Consider the following 25811-nt stretch of genomic DNA (forward strand, 5'->3'; position numbering starts at 1 on the left):
CCCATGCTGATTTTTTAATATTTCTATAGTGTATCATGGAATCAATAATATCTCCAGCAGAGTTTTTACAACATATTTTAATTCTGTCGCTCAATAACCAGCTATGACTTCTATTTACTAGCTATCAGTAGCACCCTTCCCTCAGCTAAAATATCACTAGGTGTTGCTGAATGTACCTAGGGCTGGGGGTGAGCTGTCTATCCTCACTTGAGAACTAAAGGCCCAGAAGAACTGAAAATAATCTCTTTAGAATGAATCTTAGAAACTTATGGAAGAGAATTTTCATTTAGCTAGTATTCCTACCTGTGACAATAGTTTTTACGATAATGAACAACCTGTGGAGTTCTAAGGTCCAAATGTCACAAAATAGACTGGGTAAGGGGGGAGGGCAGAACAGAACGAAGGACAAAAGAGGAGGAGACGGGGATTGTTTCAAGAACCCTGAGGGTCCTGACTTTGAGAATATGCCAGCATTGTATTATGACACACAGCAGACAATGCCCTTGAGCGCAGGGTGCAGAGAGACCAATGTTGCTCAATCCTAGAGCTGCTAATATTTTTACAAAAGTATTTAATATCACAAGTAACAAGCAATAGATTTCAACCTTTGGGTGACCTAATATCTTCAAATATCTTTCTTATTCACCAAGACAGCAGTCCACCAGAAGCTCCATTTAATTTTGATGTTTCTAAATTACTTAGTTATTTTTTTAAAGCTTCATTTATTTGGGGGGGGGGGGTTTCCAGATAGGGTTTCTCTGTGTAGCCCTGGCTGCCCTGGAACTCACTCTGTAGACCAGGCTGGCCTTGAACTTAGAAATTCATCTGCCTCTGCCTCCCAAGTGCTGGGATTAAAGGCATGTACCACCACCGCCTGGCAGCTTCATTTATTTTTATTTTTATGTGTGCAGGTGTTTTTAATGTCTGTGCACCATGTGCATGTAGTACCTGTAGCAGCCAGAAGAGGGAAACAGATCTGGAATTGAGTTCGCATATGGTTGTGAGCTGCATGTGACTTCTGGGAACCAAACCAAGTCTTCAGCAAGAGCAGCAAGCACTCTTAACTCCTGAGCTATTTCTCCAGCCCTGCTTAGTTATTTGTATAGTTTTAAAAATTAAAAGAAATCAAAATCGCTGCAGAAATTTATTTTAGGAAAAAAACAAACTAACAAAACTTATTGATTAACAAGAGTTAAAAACCAAAAGGTTTCTGGTTACCTCTTGGCAATTGTTAAACTAACCAGAAGCTTGTTCAAAGTGAGTGTTTGGATTTATGGAAGATTTATTCTAATTGGGTGAGCAGGTTTTTAGGATAGTGTGTAAAGCCACTGAATGTGTATACTAAGTGTCCTACAGCAGGCAACAACCTACATGTTTCCAACTATCGGTATAAGAGGAATTTTTCCAGGGGTTCTGGCAGACCTAGCTTGTAGATGGCTCGATGACACGTGCGGCCCAAGCACTTCCGGACACACAGGCGGCAGAGCTGAGAAAGAGCAGGCGGACCTGGGAGAGGGAATAAAAATGGCATGAACTTCACAATGGGGTGGAAAAGGAGATCTGAATACTAGAAGCTTAATTGAATGGGAGAGGAATTACCAAATGATGGGAAGTCTTACAAGCAGGGGATTCCACGTTGCCCTTTTGTAGAGGATGTCCTTTAAGTTGATCCTCCAATAGTAACTATTACTGGAAAATGCACTTATCCACGGGCTAGGAAAGAAGTGTGGATCTGTAAGGAGTGCATCTCCCTTACTATGGCCTGTATTAATGGAAGTGATAGGCTGGAGGAAGTGAAAACCACTGGGGTGCAGGGCTCTAAGACAGAGCTTCAGGACAGAGAGGCAACTACAGAGAAGGCGTGAGCAGGAAGTGTTGCCTCTGTAGTCACTCAGTTAATGCTAGGAGCTGGACCAGGGACAAAATAGTCCTCAAAGTACTCCCGGGGCCCCCAAGACTAACTGCCTATATGGCAGTTTTGGCTTCCACTTCATACCTGAAAGAGCCCCCTGTTCGTGCAAGGGTTCCACCTCGATAGCCATGTATAGAAAGGACTCTAATCATTGTTCCCTGAATTTAGTCTCATGAAATGTACTTATAAAGGGACATTTACATTATGCCATTATTTCCTCCCCTATCAGCAAAGACTTCCTCAAGTGAAACTACTTACTTAATGGTATTATAAAAATATATTAAAAAGGCAGATTACACATGCAAATGTCCAGATGACATTCAGGATTGATGTGGACAAGGAACATGTGCTGGAGAGAAATTCAGAGAACCAAACAACCATCTTTAGTTAAAACCCTGGGAATTGAAAATGGCAGAGATCCCCACCCAGTGCCCCTTAAATCTGGAGCAAGACATACAACCAGAAATGAAGTAGCTAAGCTTCCATAGAACATAGCAATGCAGACCGATTGACCCGTTTTCTCAGAGACACTCAAAAGGAATGCTTGTGTTTAAGAAGCTTGAAGACAATAAGGAATGCAAGTAAACCCCAGTCCTGAAAACACTCTTAATTTGGGGAAGGGAATGTCAAGAAAAATGTGTAAACTGTTACCAACTATGTTGTTCTCAGCTAACAGTTTCAAAATGAACTTTCCAAACTGGCATCTGGTAAATTGCCAGTAGCAATTTAAATGCAAGAGCATTGGGACTAATATAGATCAGTGCTAATTAAAGTGTGGGAGCCAGCTAAGTAGATAGAGTTTAGGAACCCACTTGGTCCACCTTGGTCAAAATCTGTATTTTAATAAGGTTTCCAGGTGATTTGTTGGCACAGTCAGTTTTTGAAAGCACTGATAGAAACTGTTTGTAAAACCACAAATCAGGTATTTCAGTGGGCAAGACATAGGACTTGGGAGGGTTTCACTGAACACAAGAGAGACCTCCTGCTGTGCACATTGTTTCAGGAGATTTGGATCCAGGTTCTTGGAGCCTGGAGAATGCTTATTGTGGGGTCAAAGGGCTTGCTTAGCATCCTAGTGCTTCCTTCTAGGTGTGTGGCCCTCTGGAAGCAAATTCCTCTATGCTTCCCTTTTCTCATTCAGAGTTGAAATCCTTGGAGTTTCTATAAAGTTCTAAGTGCCTTTAAGAATTCAATGAGGTTAGTCTTGGTTTCAGAGTAATCTCCATGGAAGTACTTGTAACACTGAATCATTACAATCATCCTTACTACTCTCCCAGGCACACTCCTCTGCAAAGGCTCAGAAAATGTTCTCTCAATGTATGGATATGCAAAGGGTTCTCTTTGGGAGTGTAGATATGAAGCATTGCAGCTCACACTTCATCCTCAACATCTGTTCTTGCCTATGGTGGAATTCAGAGTAAGGGGATGTGGAATGATGACCGCCACTACTCCCTGATCTGGAGAAGAAGCAAGCCATTGGTCAGCTTTCTGAAACTTGTCATCTATCCTCCCTACAGTCTGAACCCAAAGCAGGTAAGTTCTGAGAAACACATCCTTAGGTATCATCAACATTGTGTAAACACCATAGAAAGCATTTACACAAACCAAGATGGCTATTGTGCTATGGGGTGCTTTGATCTTATGGAAGCACAAGCTGTATACTTGGCCGTTATTGATGGTCCTTATGCAGTGTCTCATTTGTCTACTGCCTGTCTCACAACATTACAAAGATGAGCTTTGGTTTATTCAATTGTGTGCTTTTTCTATGATAAACACGACTGTTGAATCTTTTCTGGGTAAAAACAAAGCTATCTGGTTATTTTCTTGTCATGGAAAATAAAACGCAACAACAAATACAGTGTGCAGGAAAAAAAAAAGAACAAAAAAATCTGAGGAGACACTGCAGTGAATCCAGGACTTGATCCTCATGAAACCATGCCCAATTAAAAGGAGAAAGGAAAAAAGAGGAACAGCCTAGGGATGAGATAGCAGTGTGCTTAGGGAGGAGAAGCAAACACCCAGCCCTTCTTACCTTCATGGAGCAGAAGTGCCTGCTCCACACTACTTTTGGGAGCAGCAAGCTCAAGAGCACTTTTGCCCTGCGCGTTTCTCAGTTTCAGGTTAGCCCCGTACTCAGTGAGCAGATTGATGACCTCCACACTGGACTGCCTTGCTGCAGCATGCAGTGGGGTATCCAGCCACCAACCATGGTCAACACTGGCTCCTTAATAAAGCACATGGTCACAGGCGACACTGAGTGTGAATGTAAGACACAATGAGCCATTGCATATAAAGACATCTTAAAAGCCCTGGTGTATGTTAAGCAATCTTTGAAATTATGTGACTTAAGCCCAGAACATCAGCAATGCCTGTGAAGACTACTCCAAGATAGTTCAGTGTGAAAAATGAAGTTAGGGGGTACACACATTCACACACACACACACACACACACAGAGAGAGAGAGAGAGAGAGAGAGAGACAGAGAGAGACAGAGAGAGACAGAGAGAGACAGAGACAGAGAGACAGAGAGACAGAGAGACAGAGAGTTCTAACATACAAAACAAAATATTCAAAGTTCCTGTTATGTGGTTATTTGGGGGCTTTTTTGGCAAAAGATGGGGAGAGCTTTATTTAATATTTATCTCATGGGAGTCTCAAAAAGAGATTTCCAAGAGTTTCCAACCCCATAGGAGGAACAATAATATCAACCAACCAAACCCCCAGAGCTCCCAGGGACTAAACCACCAACTAAAGAGTACACATGGAGGGACTCATGGCTCCAGCCTCATATGTAGCAGAGGATGGCCTTGTTGGGCATCAATTGGAGGAGAGCCCCTTGCTCCTGAAGGCTTGATTCCCCAGTGTACGAGAATGCCAGGACAGTGAGGTGGAAGAGGGTGAATGGGTGGGCTAGCACCCTCAGAGAAGCAGGGGAGAGGGTAGGATAGGAGGGTTCTGGAGGGGAAACTTGGAAAGGGGATAACATTTGAAATGTAAATACATAAAAAAGAAAGATTTCCAAAATCAACATAAAAATCATAAATAATAGGAGTAAAATACATAATAAAAAAAATCTTGGAGGCTAAATTTCTCAACTAAACTTTCTTCCTATAGTTTACACATTTACTCCAGTAGCTAAGTGTCTTAAGTCACAAAGCAAGTGAGAGTTTAGAAGTATTTTACTTTTCCTTGGAATGGTGATTTCTGCATATGACACTCTGAAGTGGAAAATGGCTGCCTTAACAGGAGACAGGTAAGGTGGTCTACTGCAAATGTTCACCACACCCCATACATAGCTTTCCCTTTGAAGAGGCATCTTCTTGTGATTCTCAGCTCATGAATCCTGAGAGAAACCTAATGACTGCAGAGAAAACTGAGATGCAGCCCTCAGTACATCAGTAGCTAGTATTCCCTTTGTCACCATGAATGCTTCAGAGATGTTCATGCATGTGTCTGAAAGAGAGCTAGTATTCCTTCTGGTTACAAGCACAAGTGTTTGTGGCAGCCATATTGCCACCAAGAAGGAGAAGCATACTACCTATATAAGGCCAGCATCAATGGGAGCAGAACTGAGAGATAAATATAAATACTTGCTTCTCTAGATGAGTTCTGCATCTAGCTTTCAAGCATCCAATGCAATCGGGATTGTTTTTTCTAACCTGATAAGAATGCTACCTTTAGAGCCATTTAAATTTTTTAAAAGCCAGACAATGGTGGCTCACTTCTTTAAATCTACTACTCACGAGGCAGAGGCAGGCAGATCTCTGTGAGTTCAAGGCCAGACTGGTCTACAGAGAGAGTTTCAATATAGCCAGGACTACATAGAGAAACCTTGTCTAGGATAAACCAAAAACCAAACCAAACCAAACCAAAAGAAGCCTAGTAGATTCATCTCATTAAAAATATCCTAATAATTACCTAGTTCTAGAAGTTTCTTCACACAATCAACTCTCTGGTATGTACACGCCACATACAGAGGAGTTCCCAGCTGAGGAATCTCTTGCTCAATGTTAACATCATTTGCCAGCAGAATCTCCATGCACTCTCTGTGACCTGTGGAATATAAGATAGTGTCACTCACACAGAATCACAGGATTGCTTTCCAGAATGGGCCTTCAAAAAATTTAAATTACAGAGATGGGGAGGGGGGCTGTAGAGATGGCTCAATGGTTAAAACTCTTGCTCCTGCTCTTCCAGAGGACCCAGGTTCAATTCCCATCACCACAAGGTGGCTCACAACTGTCTCAACTCCAATCTCAGGGAATTGATGCCCTCTTCTAGTCTCTAAGAGCACTGCATGCATGTGGCACACAGACACCCAGGCAAAATACCCATATGCACAAGATAAGTCACTAAATATTTTCAAAAAGAAGTAACAGATTATCCTTCTGTTTTAGGAAAAAAAAACACTTTGTTTTGTTTTGGGAATAATAAGTAGAAATCTGAAAAATAAAACCATGAAAAAACAGGAGGACATATGTTCCTGGGAAACTTTAGAAGCAGAGGGATAAATGACCCCATATATTACCAGTGCTCATACCGAAGCTCAGTCCTACTCCCTGTCCATTACTAACCTCTTCTTCACCCATACCTGTAAAGGAGAATCTGCAACTTTACTTCGTTATACTGAAAGACACAGATGAGAATGAATCCAAAGCTTCAAGTATAGAATGTACCCAAAATAACTTGCAAATTCACAAGCTAGGGAGAATTCCATCAGCAGGCATTCTATGTGGAGACTTTGCCCAATGACAAGGCCAACATGGTTAATTTTCAGTATATCAATAAATTCTACATGAAGGAATTCTTCTGAGGTACTGATAAAAAATTGACAATAGTTTTCAATGTTTCCTCAAAAGTTTTATCAGTGAGGTTGGAAGGGTGGCTTGGTGGTTAAGAGCACCTGCTGATCTTGTAGAGGTCCCAGGTTCAATTCCCAGCACCCATATGATAGCTCACAATAGACTATAACTCCATTGCCAGGGGGATCTGATGCTTAGGCCACTGCATGCACATGATGCACACACACACACACATACGTGTACACATGTACTCACACGTGCATGCATGCTCACACAAGCTGTTATTATTAATTAATTCAACCACCCTTTAAGAGAAAATCAGAACCAATTTTACTTCTGAATAATTTTTATCTCTTTAAATATATTTTGGCAGAATAGAAACTGAGCCTAGTTTGAGTTACACTTAAAGACCCTCCAGAAGTTTCAATTGTAAGTATACAAGCCCAGGTGTGTGGTGACACGTGCCTGGAGGTGAAAACATCTGGACCAACACTAGACCATAGTTTCATGAAAACTGCAAGCAGCCCACACACAGTCTATTCTGTGTGTCCTGGAGTGGCTTACTTACCTCTCTTCACTGCCTCGTGGATAGGTGAAGCCAGGTAGACCTCAAGCTGGACCTTGGCTCCAAACTCCAACAGCACATTGACACATGCAGCACTGCCACTGCAGCAAGCATTGAAGAGGGGAGTGGCTCCATGAACAGTCAGTCCATTGACCTAATGTTGGGCAAAGCAAAACTCACAGGATTTACTCACTCGTTCTCACCAAGTGCATATTCCTATGTGTGTGACCAGAGAAACTCCCTCATGCTGACAAAGGTCTGAGGGCATTCCATACCTTAATGGAATTTTAAAGACCTATCACATCATGGATAGATCAAGTGAGTTATTCTATGTGAAATACTTAAAATAGTGCCTTCCTATTTGATTCTCTATCATTGCCTCTCAGTTCACGTCAGCAAATATTTACTGCACACCTTACTAGCTGCCAATGTTGGGTTGGAGGTTGTTGCTCTATGTGTTCACTTTGTGTCTGTGAGGATTAGAAAAAGGAGTCATATCCCCTGCAACTTGAGTTACAGATGGTTGTCAACCACCATGTGGGTGCCAGGAATCAAACCCCAGGTCCTCTGGTAGAGTAGCCAGTACTTTTAACTGATCTCTAGCCTCCAGCTGCCGATGGTTTGAAAGCAAAGGTAAGACAATTAATTACCTCTTCTTAAGTAAATTTAAATGTATCAAGAAAGAGAAACACACACACACATAAAGCTACTTTTGATGAAATAATAAATCCTTCTGATTGTTATGGCAGGGAAACAAAGTAAAACATAAATCTGGGAAGTAGGAAGTGAAAGTTAGATTTTATGATGAATTAGATAGGGTACCGGCAGATGACGGATCATTCTCAGGCCTAGGAGACCAGAAAGAAGTTTTATCCAGTCTCTGAAACTAGAGCCTAAAATAATAAGAAGCCAGTGTAAAAGGAAGCATCATTCATTACCCATGAGCTACTAAAGCAGGACTCTGAAGATGCAGCACCTAGCAGAAAGGTGACAATAACCATGAAGGCACTAGAAATGTTCAGAAGACTTTCATATTCAGTTCTACGCATAGAAACTCAACATGCATTTAGATGTAAGAAAAATCATTACTAATACTTAAAGATCTAGCTCATAAAAGAGAGGGTTCAAGGACTAGGACATAGAATAGAATTGGTAACAAAACATGATCTTGGAACTAAATACAGTGTCACTGAGATTTTTCAGAAGCTGTGATAGTTATAAGCAACTCGAATATTCTCTGAAAAGTTAAGGTATACACTAGAAATAAAGTTTAAGTTATGCTGTCTATGTTTGTCAGTTTTGCAGAAGTTAGTATCATCTAGGAGACGGGCCTCCAGGCATGCTGTGAAAGATTTTTTAAAATATTTATTCAATTTTTAATTATGTGTATATGATGGGGAACCACCTATGGGTTCAGGTGTCCACAGTGGCCAGTACAGGGTGTCAAACCCCTTGGAGCTGGAAGTTACAGTCAGCCATGAGCTGCTCAATGTGAGTACTGGGAATCAATCTCTGATCCTCTGGAAGAACATCAAAAGCTCTTAATCACTGAACCATCTCTACAGTCACAGGAATATCTTGGTTTTCTTACTTGCAGTGGGAAGACTTGCCTACTGTGGGTGGAACCATTCCCTTGATAGAAGACCCGAGACTGCATAAGAGTGGAGAAAGTAATCCGAGCACTAGTGTGCAATGTATTCATTATTCTCTTCTTCTGCCTTTTGGACACACTGTGGCCAGCTACTTCAGACTCCTAACACTGTGACTTCCCTTCTAGCCATAATGGTCTATAACCTGGAGCTGTGAGCAAAATAAACCCTTTCTCTTTTAAGGTGCTTTTATCAAGGCAATAGGTAAGAAACTAAAACAGTTCATAATGTGTTTTATATTGCAAACTCATTTACTTTGCTAATGTACAACTAAAATGATGGTTGACTTAGGGAATTGAATTGTTCTTCATTGTTCTGTGGAAGTTTTTTATGTTTTACAACAAAATTATGTTTTTAATGAACACATCTGAATATTCACAAATAGGTTATATAGACTGAAAAGAGAAGAGAAACCCAAATGATGGAATACAGACAAGTATGGTGCCAGACCTTCCCATTGCTCAATGAGTAAACACTCTGGAATGTAATGTCTCCTTAGTGGATGGGGCAGACAAAGCTAACTGAGCCAGCAGGGGGAGTACTCACATGTGCACCATTTTCCAGCAAGGCCTTAGCACAGGCCACATGGCCCCCAAGGCATGCCTCATGGAGAGAGGAGACCCGGTTGATTGTCAAAAGATTCACATTGATGCCCTGCAGTTTGGAGAAAAGACAGTGAAATGCTGCATCCACCATGGCAAATCAAGCCATGCTGTTCAACAAGTTTCTGACATCTGGGGGAGAACAATGATACTACCACCATAAGGAATAGAGTAGTAACCATTACTGTGGGATTCTGAACACAGCACTGGGGACTGGAGAGATGGCCCAGCATTTAAGAATGAGCACTGTCCTTACAGAGAACCCATGTTTGGTTCCAAACACTCACAACTGTCTGTAACTCCTAGTGGATCTCATGACTCTGGCCTCCATTCACAGAGAGAGAGAGAGAGAGAGAGAGAGAGGAGAGAGAGAGAGAGAGAGAGGAGGAGGAGGAGGAGGAGGAGGAGGAGGAGGAGGAGGAGGAGGAGGAGGAGGAGGAGAAGGAGAAGGAGAAGGAGAAGGAGAAGCAGAAGCAGAAGCAGAAGCAGAAGCAGAAGCAGAAGCAGAAGCAGAAGCAGAAGCAGAAGAAGAAGAAGAAGAAGAAGAAGAAGAAGAAGAAGAAGAAGAAGAAGAAGAAGAAGAAGAAGAAGAAGAAAAGCCAGGCGGTGGTGGCGCACGCCTTTAATCCCAGCACTTGGGAGGCAGAGGCAGGCGGATTTCTGAGTTCAAGGTCAGCCTGGTCTACAGAGTGAGTTCTAGGACAGTCAGGGCTACACAGAGAAACCCTGTCTCGAAAAACAAAAAACAAAAAAAGGCGGGGGGGGGGGGGTGTTTGAGGATTTAGCTCAGTGATAGAGTGCTTGCCTAGCAAGTGCAAGGCCCTGGGTTTGGTCCTCAGCTCTGAAAAAAAGTCAAAATAACAAGAAAAGAAAGTTTATAAACAAGGCTTCAAAAACTCTACATATCTCCCAGTTAGGAAGTATCTTCTCCATTTTTTTCCTTTATTTTCTCCATATAAGATTTCAGTTTAAGAAATAAGTACTTGCTATTCAGTGATAACAGAAAAGAAAAAAAGGGAAGGAAAGGCAAGTAAAAGGGGAAAATGAAGACAGGAAAAGAAAAAAACAACTTGAAACAGCCACGAGGTGGCAGCATTGTACTAGAAACATACCTACAGTTCAAAACTCAGTGGAAAAGTGACACCGGACAGGCCTGAAAGATTGTCTAGAGCAGTGCTTCTCATCCTTCCTAACGCTGCGACCCTCTATAATACAGTTCCTCATGCTGTGCGGACTCCAAACATCAAATTGCCTTCGTTGCTATTTCATAACTGTAGTTTTGCTGCTGTTATGAACTGTAATGTAAATATCTGATATGCCGGCTATCTGATGTGTGACCCTGTAAAAGGGTAGTAGGATTCCCTAGAAAGGGGGTTGTGACCCACTTGTTGAAAACCACTGATCAAGATAGGGCTCTCCAAGTTGTGCATGAGAAAATGGGCATGCAGAAAATACAAATCATATGTAAGACTTGAAGTTACCCAGCTGTCAGAGACAGCATGACAACTAAGAAGATCCTGAACTAATGCTTTACTTGAATTTATTCAAGGTGGTTTAATGTTTTACTCATGTTTCGTATATGACCTACATGTAAAACAAGTTTTTGAAGTGTAGATTACATGGCCCAGCAAGATAGCCCAATGTAAAAAGGCATGCCACACACAGTAAATAAATACATATATGAATAAATAAAATTTTCTTTTAAAGAATAGATTATAGGTGGCTGGAGAGGTGGCTCAGTGGTTAAAACACTTGCTGCTCTTCTAGAGGACCAGAGTTCAGTTCCCAGCACCCACATCAGGTGGTCCACAACTCCAGCTTCCAATGCATCTTGGATTCCAATTGCACGAAGATACACATGGCAAACACACACAGTCACACACAAATAATAAAAATAAATCTTAAATAATACTAGACTCTTTGAGTAGTTGTAAAGGGCAAAGAAATGGAATTGTATCAAGAAAGAGTTAATTTTTTCTCTATATGTCTCTATACACTTAATCACACTACTGAAATAACATGTTTTTTAGTGTCGAGGTGATGTCATAAAAGGCATAGCTGGGCTTGCTGGTGCATGACTGCAAGCACAGCACTTGGGGGTGGGGTGAGGCAGTAAGACAGAGTTTAAGGATAACCTCTACTACTAATTTGGAGGCCTGTCCAGTCTCAAAGGGCAAAGAAACAACCAAAAAAGAGTAATAGAATCAGATGAAATTTAAAGTGTTTAAAAAGAAATAGACAAACCAGTCAGTGGTGGTGTATGCCTTTAAACCCAGCATTGAGGAGGCAGAGGCCAACAGATCTGAGTTCAAGGCCCAGCCTGGTCTACAGAGTGAGTTCTAGTACAGCCAGGGCTACACCAAGAAACCATGTCTCAAGAAACCAAACCAACCAAACAAGAGCTCTCAGTGGTAGAACACTTGACTAGCACGTGTAAGACCTGGGGTTCCATAATCAGCACCTAAGAAAAAGGTTCAGTGCTGAGGAGGTAAGTCAGTGGTAAAGAATTGCCTAGCACATGTGAGGTCCTGGGTTCAGTCAGAAACACAACTCAAGGAGAAATGTCTTCATATATCATCTTGTCACTATTTAATGTATTTTTCCCTCTACTTATTTTCCCTTTATTTTTTTCCTTTATCATTAGTAATGGTTCTGTTTTCCTTTTGTATCTATTTGCATTTTTATAATATTTTTTTTTAAGTTCTGGGGCTCAAATGGAGAGCCTTGATGATGATTTTTACTTTTTAAGAAATAACACAACTCTGAAGCTGGAGATGGATGTGAATGGGTAAAGTAATTGCCTAGCTTGTATGAAAGCCAGGTTTGATCCTTAGCCCAGCATAAGTTGGGTGTGGTAGATGCTTTTAACTCCAGAACCTTCCAAGGTGCAAACAGGAAGATTAGAAATTCAAGGTCATTTTGTGTTCCAGCTAGCAAGCTGGAGACTACCCTGGGATATGTGAGACCCTGTCTCAAAAATAAGGGGGATGGCTCAGCAAGTATCCGAGAAGGCAATTACCACCAAGCCTGATGCCCTGAGTTGATCCCCAGTACCCATATGATAGAAGAAAACAATTCCCTCAGAATCATCTGTTAACTGCTCACCAAAGCATGTCCCTTCCACTCCTATACATACATACATACATACATACATACATACATACATACACAAATCAATAAATATTTGGGGGGGAAAGGTATTTAAAAGCAAAAACAAACAGAAATAACAAAGGGAAGGATGGGCACAAACTATCACTATCCCAGCTGTTTAAATCCAAAGGAGAAAGAAAGTTTTAAATGGTGAGGTGATAGAGAGGACATGGGAAAGAAAGTAGTGACTCACTTCCTCTGCTCACATGTAGAATCCAAAACAAATAAAGCAAACGCAGGGTATACTTTTATTTATTTCATAAATCTTTACTCAGATATTTGTTCAACATGCAGGAGATACAGTCACCAATATAAATACAGAGTTTTTAATAGCTCATACTTCGTTAAATCTTCCCCATGGCCTACGATTTATCTGTTCATTAACCTATTTGAGAGCCTAGTCTTGAGCTGTGCATTGTTGCCGTGGGGCAGCCTCTCATATGGTACCCAGTGGTGCCCAGTTCCTAATCCTGCCTCACTTGGATAACGCTTTCTCCTTCGATGTGAGCAGCACATCGAAGATGTATGTCTCTAGAAAGAGAGATGATGTCAGGTCAAAGCAGGCTCAAAGTGTTAAAAACAAAAACAAACCATGAGGGCGCTGGAGAGCAGGCTCAGCAGTGAAGAGCATTCTCTGCTCTTCCCTGAGGAATCCAGGGTTCAGTTACCAGCACCCACATCACAGCTCACAGCTGTCTATAACTCTAGTCCCAGAGGCTCCAATGCTCTCTTCTAGCTTCTGAGAGAGCACTGAATGAACATGGTCCACTGCATGAACATGGTCCTTTGACATACATACATGCAGGCAAAACGCCCATACATATAAAGTTAAAATAAAGTTGTTTTTTTTTTTTTCATGTGACTTCCTTCTTAGGTACCTTCTCTGGAGAAAGTCGTCTGCTGTCTCATGACTCCGCCCTGTGGTGAAGGCCAAGTGATTTCCTGTGAAAACAGATCTCGCCTCCCCTCTCCCATCCGGGGCATGACCTAGCTGCCACTTCACTGACTGGAAACTGTACCCTGAGCCTTTAGAAACTTCAAGAACCCAATTATTTGTTGTTGACTAGAATTTCCATGCTTTGAGGTGATTCATAGGACACCAGTCGCCTACAAATGCAATCTCAAGATGGATGCCACCAATGCACACTGGAAGGGCATGAGATGAGTTCACATAAATTTAGGGATCCCCTTCTTTGTTCCTTAGAGGGAAACTTCCTGCTGGGAAAAGGAGGACCCAGAATGGAAAGGAGAACTAGGAAGAAAATTAAGCAGTTCCTGGAGAAAGCAGAAGCAAGAGGAACACATTGGGGAGGAGGGTGGGAATGCAGATGGCAAAATGGCGGTGCGAGACCTGAGCACAGCTATGGCCAAAGTTAATAAGGGATGATCCTAGGTTATGGCAACAGCACGGAGGGCAGAGTCTTTAGTTTACTTACTTGTGAAATTAAAGTTTTAAGAGCCAGTAAGCGCCCCTGGGCTGCAGCCTCATGGAGTGGGGATCGATCAGCCCAGCAGTCTGAAAGACAAATAAGCTACCGGTCAAAGTCAGGAGACTTTCCTGAAGCTGTTCATGCTGCCCACTCACTGCAGGGTTTGAGGAAAGAGAAGAAATCTAACCTGTACCAAACATCAGGCCTTGTCAAATACAGGGAGCTGAGCACAGTGGCTCCTGCTGCCTTTCCATGGGCAGTTTTAACAAGAAATACATTTTTTTTTCAAATAAACAAAGCCGAGGGCTCGGCCCCGATAACACTAAGGTCAAGTGAAGGACTAAAGGGGACAATTTGTTTTTTATTTCCCATAATTCCACCTCTTCCCCATTCATACCCCCAAATCCAAAGCCTGTGTACTACAAAATCAATCTGAAGAAATATTAGAAAAGAGGGCTGGGATATTGCTCAGTAGAAAAGCCAGTGTGTGCAAAGCCCCGGAGGAGGTTGGGGGGTTCCTGATTTGCTGTGGTAATTTTCTCTGATTCTTTTGACAATGCTATCTGTGTAATGTAAGATGCCCCTTTTCAAATGGTGTGATCCCCAAAAGTTATGCTAGGAAGCTGTGCACATAGGGCCCATAGAGCCAGGCTGCCAGGACTCAAGTCCTACTTGGACTACTCTCTGCTAAAAACAGTGTGTTGCAGAAGCATTTGGATCTCAATTTTCTTATCTGTAAACTGGAGATATCGTAATCTACTATTTGGCAGGACTCTCAGAAGGCCAACCAAATCCATCCACATAGTCAGGTAGGTGCTCAAGGCCATTTTTGATCAATTAATAAGTAGACATTGCAGGGCCGTTCTCTAAGGGACAGCCTCCAAACTGGTTTAGGAGTGCTGTTTTTTTTTCTTTTTCTGTAATTGTTTCTCTGCCACTGAGGCTAACCAGCTTCAATGTCATTTGAGAAGTAACTATGTATGAAAAATGCCAAAGGATAAATCATTTGTTTGAGAAGCAGATCTGTTCCAGTTTCCAAATTCTGTGAATTTTTCAAGGTGTGGCTATTCTTTTTCCATACTGAACAAACTGCAGTATACACTTTGACTTTCATTAATGCAAAGGGTCCTTATGATCAGTGTCTTCTAAGTGATCCCAGAGTTCAGGTTTCCCATGTCCACAAACTTGGTAAAAACAAAACTTCACCAGAAATGGAAGAATGTAAATTCAAAACACTACAAGCCTCAAGGAAACAGTGGGTTTTTTTTTTCTCCCAATGAATGAGACTGGAAACTGTAAGCATTTCAATACATTCCCTATTAACATAAGAACCCAGGGCATCTTCTCTACTCTTTTGGTTACAAAAATGAGAACTGTTACAATGTACTCTACAGGGTTGGAGAGATAGAGGTTTGGAGTTATACTGGAGTAACTGGTATAAAAATGTGATTTTCAAAGTATGTAGACATAAAAACAAATTTAGACAGACAGTATAGTTGTATTCTGAGAAAATCTAAACCAGGGTTCCTTGAAGAAATAGCCAACTCCAGAACGGAAGAGAGGAGACAAAATATATTTAAAATATTATATTATGGCCTCAAAAATCTTCTAGAAAGGAAGTAAGGAAGGCTAGAAGATGACTCAAAGAGACTTCTTCTAGTCAAATATTGGACAATTTGTGCATCAAAATAAGCAACGACACTAAGAAGATACATGCCATCACAATAGGAACCTGTAAGTCCTTGCTGATATAAAGAATATATCAATATGGACAATATGCTTCTTCCTAAAAGACACTAGCTGGAAAAATGTAGAAGAAATAACAGGATCTGGCTCAAATTATCATTATACTAATTATAAAGGGAATGTGCATAATATTATACTAAAAAAAATGTTGAAACAATCTTGACCAACACAGAAAAACAAGCATTGCTAAAAACAAATTGGTATCACGTGCCATAAGATTGAATGCGATGAGCCACAACCTATGTCATCAGAAGGAACACAATGTGAAGAGCACCATATCATCCTCCCTGTGCTATTCATGCCACCAAACATAGTCTGACTCTTAGGAACACACATGGAAGCAGCTCACATTGAGGGGCATTCTATAAATGAATTGGCCTGGAGCTAGTTGCAGGAGAGATGGAGACTCAAGAGGACTGTGGGAGGCAAGACACAATATCTGAAAGCTCTTTGACTTTGCATGGGCCCCGTTGCTTGAAAAGATATTAATGGAACAGCTAGCTAAGCATAAGTGGAGGGCTTTGGCAGAGAAGTGGGAATTCCTTGTACTGATTTTATAGCTCTTCAGTTAAAACTAGCTCCAGAAAACAACTTTGAACCAAGAGATCAATAAATACATAAAAGTTGTCATCTCATGCTCCTGCTGTGAATGTGAAATACTTTTATATAAAGAAAAAGCATAAATGCATTTAATATAGACAAACATATGCTGTGTGTTTATATATGTTCACTGATTTCTGAGTTAGCCTCAAGCTGATGAATGTGACAGTTTACTTAAAAGAGAAGTTGTCCCTTTTTCCCTCTTAGGGTTTCCAAGGAACACCTAAAATTTAGGTGAACTGTTTCTGGAGAAGGACAGGACCTTTGCAAGACTGACAGTATGAGATGACCAGTCAAATTGGGGAGAAGTATATAGAATGAATTTGCATTGTGTTGGTTCTTAAGAAACACCCAAATGAACACATTCAAACAAGTTTCCCCAAGAGCAAAAATTATATCATGGAGCCCAAAGTACTCCATACCAGTAAAACACAAGGACAATGATAATAATGGACATAAAAGGGAGAAGGAACTTTTAAGTCAAAGTAACCAAGAATTGTTATTTGTTTTATATATAGTTTACACCTTGTGGACCTTGCTTGGGTAGCCACCATTGACAATAAAAAGTAAATTTGGAGACTTGACTCATTTAGCATTCTCTATACTGTGTCCTTGTTTTCCTTTACTGAATACTCTAGTATTTCATGCCATGGCAGGTATAAATCAATTCTAATCAAATTCTAATCAGTTCTAATCAGTTCTAATCATGAAATGGTTAACTTGGAGGACAGAACCCAGCTGGTGAGCAGAATAATTCTAAATGTCTTTAACATCTCTTTGCATAGCATCTTTAGTCTCCCTCTCATACATCTCCATCTAAGGCCCTGGCAGATGTGCTTCAGCTATGTTGGAGTGAACATGGACACTGGAGGGTTGAGGACAGTCCTTACCCACACTAGCAGCTCAGCAACGGGGCAATGGAAGCGGCAAAATCTTCAGTGTGACTTTGGCATTCTGTTCTAACAATAAGTTAGTCAACCCCCCAGGGCCTGAATAACTACAGGTGAAATATTTTTACTCTAAAGATCAAAATCTAGAGCACTCCAAATTCTAAAACTTTCAGAGTGCTGATACAGCACTACCATGCATAGAAAATTCCACCCTGTGAAACTCGGATTCATTCTCCAAATGATTTAAAATGTTACAAGAAATTTCATGAATGAATTTCGTATTTAAGCTAAGGTCTCCTCTCATAAGATATCAAGTTTTCTAAACTCCTGAAGAGAAAAAAATCTGAAATCTAAAACTTCTGGTTCCAAGCATTTTGTAAAAGGGAGATTTGACCTGTAAAGGTAACACCTATTCAAACATAAAAACAAGATTTAAGCAGCCACATACTCCTAAAAGAATTAGCATAGGATAGCAACATGAAACGGATTTGTGATTCCTCAAACTTGCCTCTGTTTAGGCTCTGATGATCTCTTTCCATGTAAGAAGAAAGAGCTTTAAGTGCATCCTTTAGCCAATTCCAGAGTTTCTAGTAACTTCCCATTATTTACCAGTCCGATTTGACCCCTAGGCAGTATTTGGATAAACCACACAAGCCCAGGGTTGAGTGAAAGCAGCTCTAAACAAAGAAGTGTGAACTGTGGGCTTCTGTTTCTGTCAAGGAAAGAAGGAAGGTATACTCACTTTGGGTGTTAGGAGTCAAAAGCCACCTGAGGAGGGGTGGGGGCCGACAGAAACTGGCTGTGGAAGGAGCCATACTGACAGTAGCCTCTCAAGCTTGGGTGCTGACCCTGCTTGTGTTCACTAAGCCCTCATATACTTCCCTGTACTCGGGTCTTTAAAATGACTCCACCCACTCCTGAACATGCATCATCTCCCATCCCTCCACAGTTCACAGCGTCTCCCCACTCCCAGCAGAAAGCATGGCTCTCTCTGGTCCACCAAGCAGCTAGATGCCCAAGGACAGTATGTTCTTCACAGGCTTCCCACCTCCTCCTTCCAGGTGCCAGTTTCTCTGGTGCTTTGAGGATGAAAAGAAGCAAAGGGGGACAGTGCAGGTGACTCCCAGTTACCTGAAAGAGGCAGCCAGTCCCACTCACTGGGCCTCGAGATGTCACAGGATGAACTAAGCATCCAGAGTACTCTACCTACACTTGTTGAAATGAAAATTAGGACACAAAAAACATTGATTTTTAAAAAATTGGATTTAGCACACTTTGGTTAAACAAGGGGAAACAAGCAAGCAAGCAAGCAAGCAAGCAAACAAAAAACCCTCCTAGGATTTTTGTTTTGTTTTGTTTTTTTAATGGACAAAAGCTGGGAAACATGAGCTGTGGGTAACAGCTGGGCACAGTGTCCTCCCTGGAGATGAGCCCTTGCCTTTCTGACACCACCATCCTTGTTGGAAGTCCCTGGTCATAGAATTTCTTGAGGAGGAAGGCATTCAGAGTCATGGGCTGGGCTGTTAAACGCTGCAGATTTTCCTTTGGACATGTGAACCCTGCTCCATCAGGCCTGCTCCTCAGCCGCTTGCTTACCCACTGACAGCGGCCTACCTCTTCCAGAGTCTCCTTATCATTGCAGCATCCTTGCATGCCTGCCAACTTTCACCCTAATTCCGAGGTCACCTGTTTAAGCTTGTGGTGCCCATCTGCCACTACACCAAGAAAGAGGGAAAGGTGATAGCTTTGGGTTCCTTCCTCACTCTGTCTCTGCTTTGCAGCTCCTTCTTCAAGCCTCACTCCCAAGTTGTATAGCACAACAGGAAAATTCACTCAGGCAACTGCCTGAGCATTCTTACCTTGTATTTTAGGCACCGCTTTTCTGTCCCTTGCCTAAAGCCTCATAGTCTCTGAAATGAATGACCACTTTGCTCCAACTAAAAAGTTCTCACGGCCAGTTAAGTGCTAGAAATAAAACCATAAAACCAGGCTTAGGGACTTGAGAAAATATCCTTGCTCTGTTTTTGAAGCTTCTAAATTCTGCCTATCCTGGTGCTAGTCACTTGTATTGGGATACTTTGGCATAAGGTTATCTCTGCTAAGTGCTGGGGAAATAGGAAGCTAAGTTGGAAAAGTGCTGGCCCAGCAAGCAGGAAGCCCTGGGTTTGCTCGCTGGCACTGTATAAACCAGGGGAGGTGAAGCATGCTGTACTCCAGAGGAGATCTAAGGATCAGAAGTTCAAGGTCATCTTTGGCTACATAGAACCTGAAGACAGCCTCACACTGAGACTGTCTCAGGCAAAAAAAAAAAAAGTTTGAGATGGGTACCATTGTGGTGTACACCTGTTATCCCAGTGTTCAGAAGTCAGGGATCTCTGTGAGTTTGAGACCTGCCTGGTCTACATAGTAAGTTCCAGGCCAGTCCAAGCTGTATAGTGAGACCTTTCTTTAAAAAGAAAAAGTGTGTGATAAATTTGTTGTTTTTCCAACTGGAAAAGAAATCACTCTCCTGGAAGTAACCTCTCCTGTTCCACTGCTGATGACTGCCTCCTATAAGGACCAGGGAGGGTTTTCACACAACCATGCCCCTGAATCTGCCACAGGGACCCCTGGTTTTTATTCCTGTTCCCAACACAGTATTTTACTGCCCTTCTCGTTTGTGAATTGGAGAAAATTGTAAGAAATTAAGGATTAAAGGTTTTGGCAGATTCAGGACTTTTCCATTGCTTTCAGTAAATATGTAACCAATCTTTCCAAGTGCATGAATACTTAAATAGGACTCAATGCCTTCTTGGGCACTCTATTTTTACTTCCTTGGCACCACGCCTGGGTCACAGGGCTGCAAATATATTATGAAGCTAGTTTACAAACATGTTCACTTCTGATGAGGTGTGTGGAAAATGTTCAAGTTCTTTCATCCTTCTTCTTTCTTTTTTTTAAATTTTTTATTGGATATTTTATTTATTTACATTTCAGATGTTATTCCCTTTCCCCATTCTTCTATTCCTCCTTCTTTCAAACTGTGATTTGTATCTCTGGCATCTGATTCTTTGAATAAATTTCATGACAATCTCCCTCCACCTCCAAATTATTTATTTAATAATGAAATCCATTCAGACAGAATATGTTTAAGTTCCAGGAATTCAAAATAAGAGCCAATAATTCTTTTCTATTTTTCAAGGATGTTACCTTGTCAGATTTCAACAAGAATGTGAGATGATTCTAGAAGACTGCCTGTTTACAGCCTCTGGTCTTCAGGGTTTACGATCTGTGTTCAAGTTTGGAAATCATAGAAAGCAACATCTATGGCATTTATTAAAGGGAGCAAAAGTCATGAATCTCACTTCTGAATCCCAATAATGGTAAGAACTTAGAATTAGTGGGGTTTTAATAAAATGGGGTTCATTGGGAAGAAAACATATGGCAATGAAAATTCTGAGATACCTAAAATGTTATATAATAACGAAGCTAAATGAATATCCACCAGGGCACCCAGGTCTGATCAGACAATGAAGCGTGGTCAATGACCTGTGTTAGGAAGGCTCCTTTGAACCCATTAGGGGTGGGAGGGCTGAGTTACAGGTGACTCGTGGAGGCAGAACCTCTGCCAGGGACTTGTTGTCCCTACTTGGAGATAGTCAGTAGGCACCTGAGATATTAACCACTCAGAGGACAGTTAGGCCAAGGTTTAATGAAATAAAGAGGGAAATAAATAAGGCAAATAGGTGCTGGGACGAAAAAACAATCAAAGGCAAGAATACTGAACTAGAATGGACAGGAGTCAGGAAGAGGAGTGGCTGTTCAGGACCAGTTCCTTTGGAAGAAAACAAAATGAAATTTGGAAAATGAACTAATGTTTTAGCCTTCCCTTAAAATGGTTTCTTTTTGTTTTCTTTTTAAAAAGAAGATTCGAATCGCTTCTTGGCCTTTTGGCTAAGATCGACTGTAAAAAGAAGATTCTATTATCCTACAAGCTCCTATCTGCAAGTGTAAAAATATCCCAACTTCTAAATTGCCCACTCAATTTTATGGCTACCCCTTCAGCAGCAAACCTGGCCAGGATGCAGGTTAAGCAGTTTCTCCTTTTTATTTGTGTTTTCATTTGGTCCAAATATGTGTGTATACTAGAAAAACCAAGCCACTTTACCTTGAGATGAGAGACTTTCTAAGTCAATTCACTAACTTATGTTTGTACACTAGAAGAACTGAGCAACTTTGCCTTGAGAGACTTTCTAAGGCAGTTCAGTAACTTACCGAGTAAACATCACATAGGTCCAGAACAAATCTTTATCTGATAAACTGCAAAGATGATTTCTGGTTTGAGAATAGCACTGTCAAAAAAATCTTTTTTATTTAATCATTTGTTGTCTTGTTTTGCTTGAGACAGAGTCTCACTAGGTAGCCATGGCTGTCCCAGAACTCACTTATATAGACCAGGGTGACCTCTAATTCACAGAGATCCACCTGCCTCTGCCTCCTAAGTATTGCAATTAAAAGTGTACACCACTACCCTCGGCTCACAAAATGTTGCTGCTGGTTTAAATATGTAACTATGAGCAATGTCAAAAGAAAAATAACTGTTAGAATCATGCAAAAAAAAGTCTGTTTTGGGTATGTTACTGCTAGTTTATTATAGAAAGATATATCAAATCTGAGTGTATTCTCATACATGTGAGAGGTATAAGGACATACACATATACATAGACAAACATATATACACACACACGTATAAACAAATATATGAAATAAATAAATAAACTAGGTTTTCATGCACTAATCTTACCACCAGCTGTGTTTAACAGTAACTGAAAATGGGTACAGTTCAGGAGCTTGAACAAAATATCTGGCCTAGAGGGTGAATGAATCTCTTAAAGAGACTTGAAGTTTGGCTCCAGATTCAAATCCAAAGCCTGATCCCACAGGTTCTGAGTACTCAACACCCATACTTCACTAAGGACATGAAGACAGGAGTCATGCACAGGAACAACTGGAGAAAAACTTTTATACATCTGTCAGCACTATCCCTAGTAGATTTTACCTAATTGAAAGCACAAAGATGCTATATCTAACAGAACATTAAATGCTAGGAAGCCTCTGCCTAAACTGCTGTCAAAATTACCTTGCTAGATCATGCTTAATTTGAAACTTTAAAAAAAGGTATTAATGTCTTCCCACCAAAATTACATACCTCCCTGAAATGTATGACATATATAATCCCCAAAAGAAATCTCTTTCCATGGTCCAGGACTTCTGACACCTTCTTCAGCAGCTAGTTGAAGCATTCTGCTGCTTCGTGTTTAGGGTTCTTGTTTCTCTATGTGAGACCACTGATGTCTAGTGGCTTTCCGAGTTGTCTAGTACATTGAAATCACAAAGCATGTCTATTTTGAAAGAGAATCCTGGATGCAAATTGAAATAGATACCAACTAAAGCATGATGCAATCCAGGAACCCCTGCAAACACTAAAAATACATAGGGCAACTTTCAACAATTTTAGAATCCTCCTCCTCCTCTTCCTCCTCTTCCTTGCTGTCTGTCTCCTCCATGAAGGGGCAATTCTAGCAAAGGCTTCAGTTACTTCTGCAGTATCTCACTATAAATAAGTCAAAACTGTTTCTTTAAAGAGATGGAGACTAGCATCTACAAAGTATGAGACTTTCAGATGTTTTATGTTTTACCAAAATCTTAGCAGTTTCATATTTTGTGTGATGATAACCTTCATATTTTAGTGCTTTCTGTGGTGCTGATGTACAAATGGGTCTAGTGACTTTTTTCCTGTAATAAACAATCAATCAATTCGATTTGCAAAGGACACCACAATATGCATTCATACAGCATGGTACAGTGCTTCTCAATCAAATTACTTGGTTATTGAATTTCCCGAGGAAATTTAGTCTTATTACAATGTTCCATCTTGTTAGTTGGGCTGAAAATATCAAAGAGAAGTAATGCTCCATAAGAACTCTTTGGGTTAGTAGCAAGTCTCTCAAGATAGCCTTTAAACACCACTATTCTGTTTACTTCTTAAATAATCATTGTGACTAGATCCATCCACTTCCAAGGAAATAAAACCGAAGATCATTCACAACTTGGTGCAGTCAACATATTTGCTATGTTAAGTGGAAGGTACATTTTAAAACTACCCATTCAGCACAAAAGTACAAGGAAATCTTACCTTCTAGAAACACTATTCACTATGAATTTTAAAGGAGGAGTTTTTGGAGGCGCTGGGAAGAAACTCAAGTCTTTTTTTACCTGACAGTCCACCATAGATCTCCTCGGCTATTCTAGCTGCCTCTTTTCTGTTCCCTTTGACGATATAGAAATGGGTTAGGAGAGCCAGGAAAACTTTAATTAAAAGCTTGAAGAAAAAAAAAGTTGCAAACATTGTAAGAAAAATGTTTTTAAAGCCAAAGAAAGCAGGACCATCTTCCATTTTGGCTTCTTCTCGGCATAGGTTCCTACGCCTGCAAATTTTTACTGAGTTATAATTGGCATCATATGACATCTATTTTAAACCTCCTAGCACACAGTGCTCCTGTTACCAAGAACTTTGTCTGTAGGTTCTAATCTAACTCTGATGTGGTGACCGGGGGTACTGATATTTATGGCAATGTTTAACAACTTCCTTCTATTGAGAAACACTCGGTGCTGGCCTGGAGAGAACTGGATGCGACTTCCAGCACATGGCAGCTTAAGACCAGTATGTACTCCAGTTGCAGGGGATCCAATGCTCTCTTGTGGCCTCTGTAGCACCAGGCATGCACATGATACATATCTATAAATGAAGTCAAAACACCCATACACATAAGATAAGTAGCAATTTCTTAAGTACTCGCTATTTATAACCCACATTGGATTTGAGCAAAACATATTAGATGCATTGCATAGAAGACTCAAATAAGAAAAATTAAGGAATTCTTAGCCTAATCTCATTTCCTTTTTCCTTCTAAGCCCTCATTTTGGGCACAGTATGTTGGAAAACAGGGTTGAAAACATAAAGGGAACTTCTACATTGCTGTAGTACAAAGCAATTCCTTTGTGTTCATGCAAGAAAGTGGTAATATTCTGTATCAGCCATAAAATATACTGTTCCGGGTAGTATTTTGTTTGCTTTTCATATGGAAGTTTACAAAGGACTAAGGCCAAATCTAACTTTTAACGGGCCAAAAACAAACAAACAAACAAACAAACAACCCAGACATTTGGCTTCAAGGTAATATTGAGCACAAGGCCTATCTTGCATGCCTCTCCCAATCAAAGTTTGAATGTGACTGAAGTGCTGAGATGATGCTGGTGACAGGTACTATGGTGACACCTGTGAGGAGGTCCCTCAGCAAGGTTCTTTCTTAGTCATTCATTTCCTGTTTGAAGCTTCATTGAACATGGCAGCTCCTTCTGGAAGATGTGTCCTATGCTTGACAAGGAACTTGTGATAACAACATGGATGACTACCATTCCTAGTTCACAGGTGAAGGCAGCAAAGCCCATGAATGGGCATCTTCCTTAGCTGGGCAGTGTTCTCTTATTAGTTGGCCAATACAAGTAAAGCTGACTTGTTTTTAATCTTCCTCACTAATAAGTTTTATCTTTTATTCTTATTTGTATGTGGTTTCTCCACATTTGTAAAATCTACTGGAAGTACGAGTGTATTAGTCAAGGTTCCTTAGAGGAACAGACTTGTAGAATGAGTCTCTCCATATATTAAAAAGAGGATTTATTGAAATGTCTTACAGGCTAGCCCAACAGTGCTGATCTACCAATGGAAAGTCCAAGAACCAAGTAGTCATTCAGTCCCTGAGATTGGATATCTCGGTTATTCTTCAGTATATGCTGGAATTCTTAAGACATAGGCTTTAATGCCAGTGAAGAAATGGACTTGCTAGCAAGAGCAAGAACAAGCAAGCAAATAGCAAGCTTCCTTCCTCCATTTCCTTTATATAGGCTGCTAGCAGAAGGTGTGGCCCAGATTAGAGGTGGATCCTTCCATTTTAAAGACCTGGATTAAAAGTGGGACTACTCACTTTAGATGATTTAATGAAGAAAAAAATCCCTCACGGGTGGGGCCGGCCATGTGGATTTTAGTTAATTTCAGATGTAGTTGAGGTGACAACTGAGAAAAGCCCATCTACATGCTATTCTCAAGGTGGGAGGGGCTCAGGAGGATGAACACTTCCCTGAGGAACATTTGGCAGTCCCCCACTTGCTGGGGGAAGGACGTCACTTTGTCCAGTGCTGTAACCAATGATAAACTGTGTGCATTCCAATAAATATCCACCCAGCCACCCATATACTTAACAAACAAATGTAGTTAAACTCCGAGGGTTTTACACACACACACACACACACACACACACACACACACACACACACACACACACACACAGGAAAGGAGGAAGACTTGGCAAGAAGGCTTTCAATGGGAAAGGAGGGGAAACGAGAGGGTAATAAGGGGCTGGAAAATA

At 40.9% G+C, this 25811-nt stretch overlaps 1 protein-coding gene across 2 annotated transcripts; it reads right to left on the reverse strand.

Annotated features, from left to right (window-relative positions):
- Window positions 1–211: 211 nt before the first annotated feature.
- On the reverse strand, window positions 212–23830 carry Asb11 (ankyrin repeat and SOCS box containing 11). 2 transcript variants are annotated; one of them, XM_034485554.2, is made up of 7 exons: window positions 22535–22710; window positions 14117–14196; window positions 9475–9582; window positions 7283–7433; window positions 5831–5965; window positions 3945–4136; window positions 212–1506 (listed from the first exon to the last, which is right to left on the reverse strand). In XM_034485554.2, the coding sequence occupies exons 1-7, from the start codon at window positions 22626–22628 to the stop codon at window positions 1382–1384; spliced, it is 885 nt and encodes a 294-aa protein (XP_034341445.1). In that variant the 5' UTR covers window positions 22629–22710; the 3' UTR covers window positions 212–1381. The 2 variants fall into 2 exon arrangements, with proteins under 2 accessions (XP_034341445.1, XP_034341444.1); XM_034485553.2 differs by lacking the exon at window positions 22535–22710 and adding an exon at window positions 23602–23830 and having other exon boundaries at window positions 213–1506.
- Between the last annotated feature and the right edge of the window lie 1981 nt (window positions 23831–25811).

This window comes from Arvicanthis niloticus, chromosome X (genome assembly GCF_011762505.2).
Source record: "Arvicanthis niloticus isolate mArvNil1 chromosome X, mArvNil1.pat.X, whole genome shotgun sequence".
Taxonomy (NCBI): domain Eukaryota; kingdom Metazoa; phylum Chordata; class Mammalia; order Rodentia; family Muridae; genus Arvicanthis; species Arvicanthis niloticus.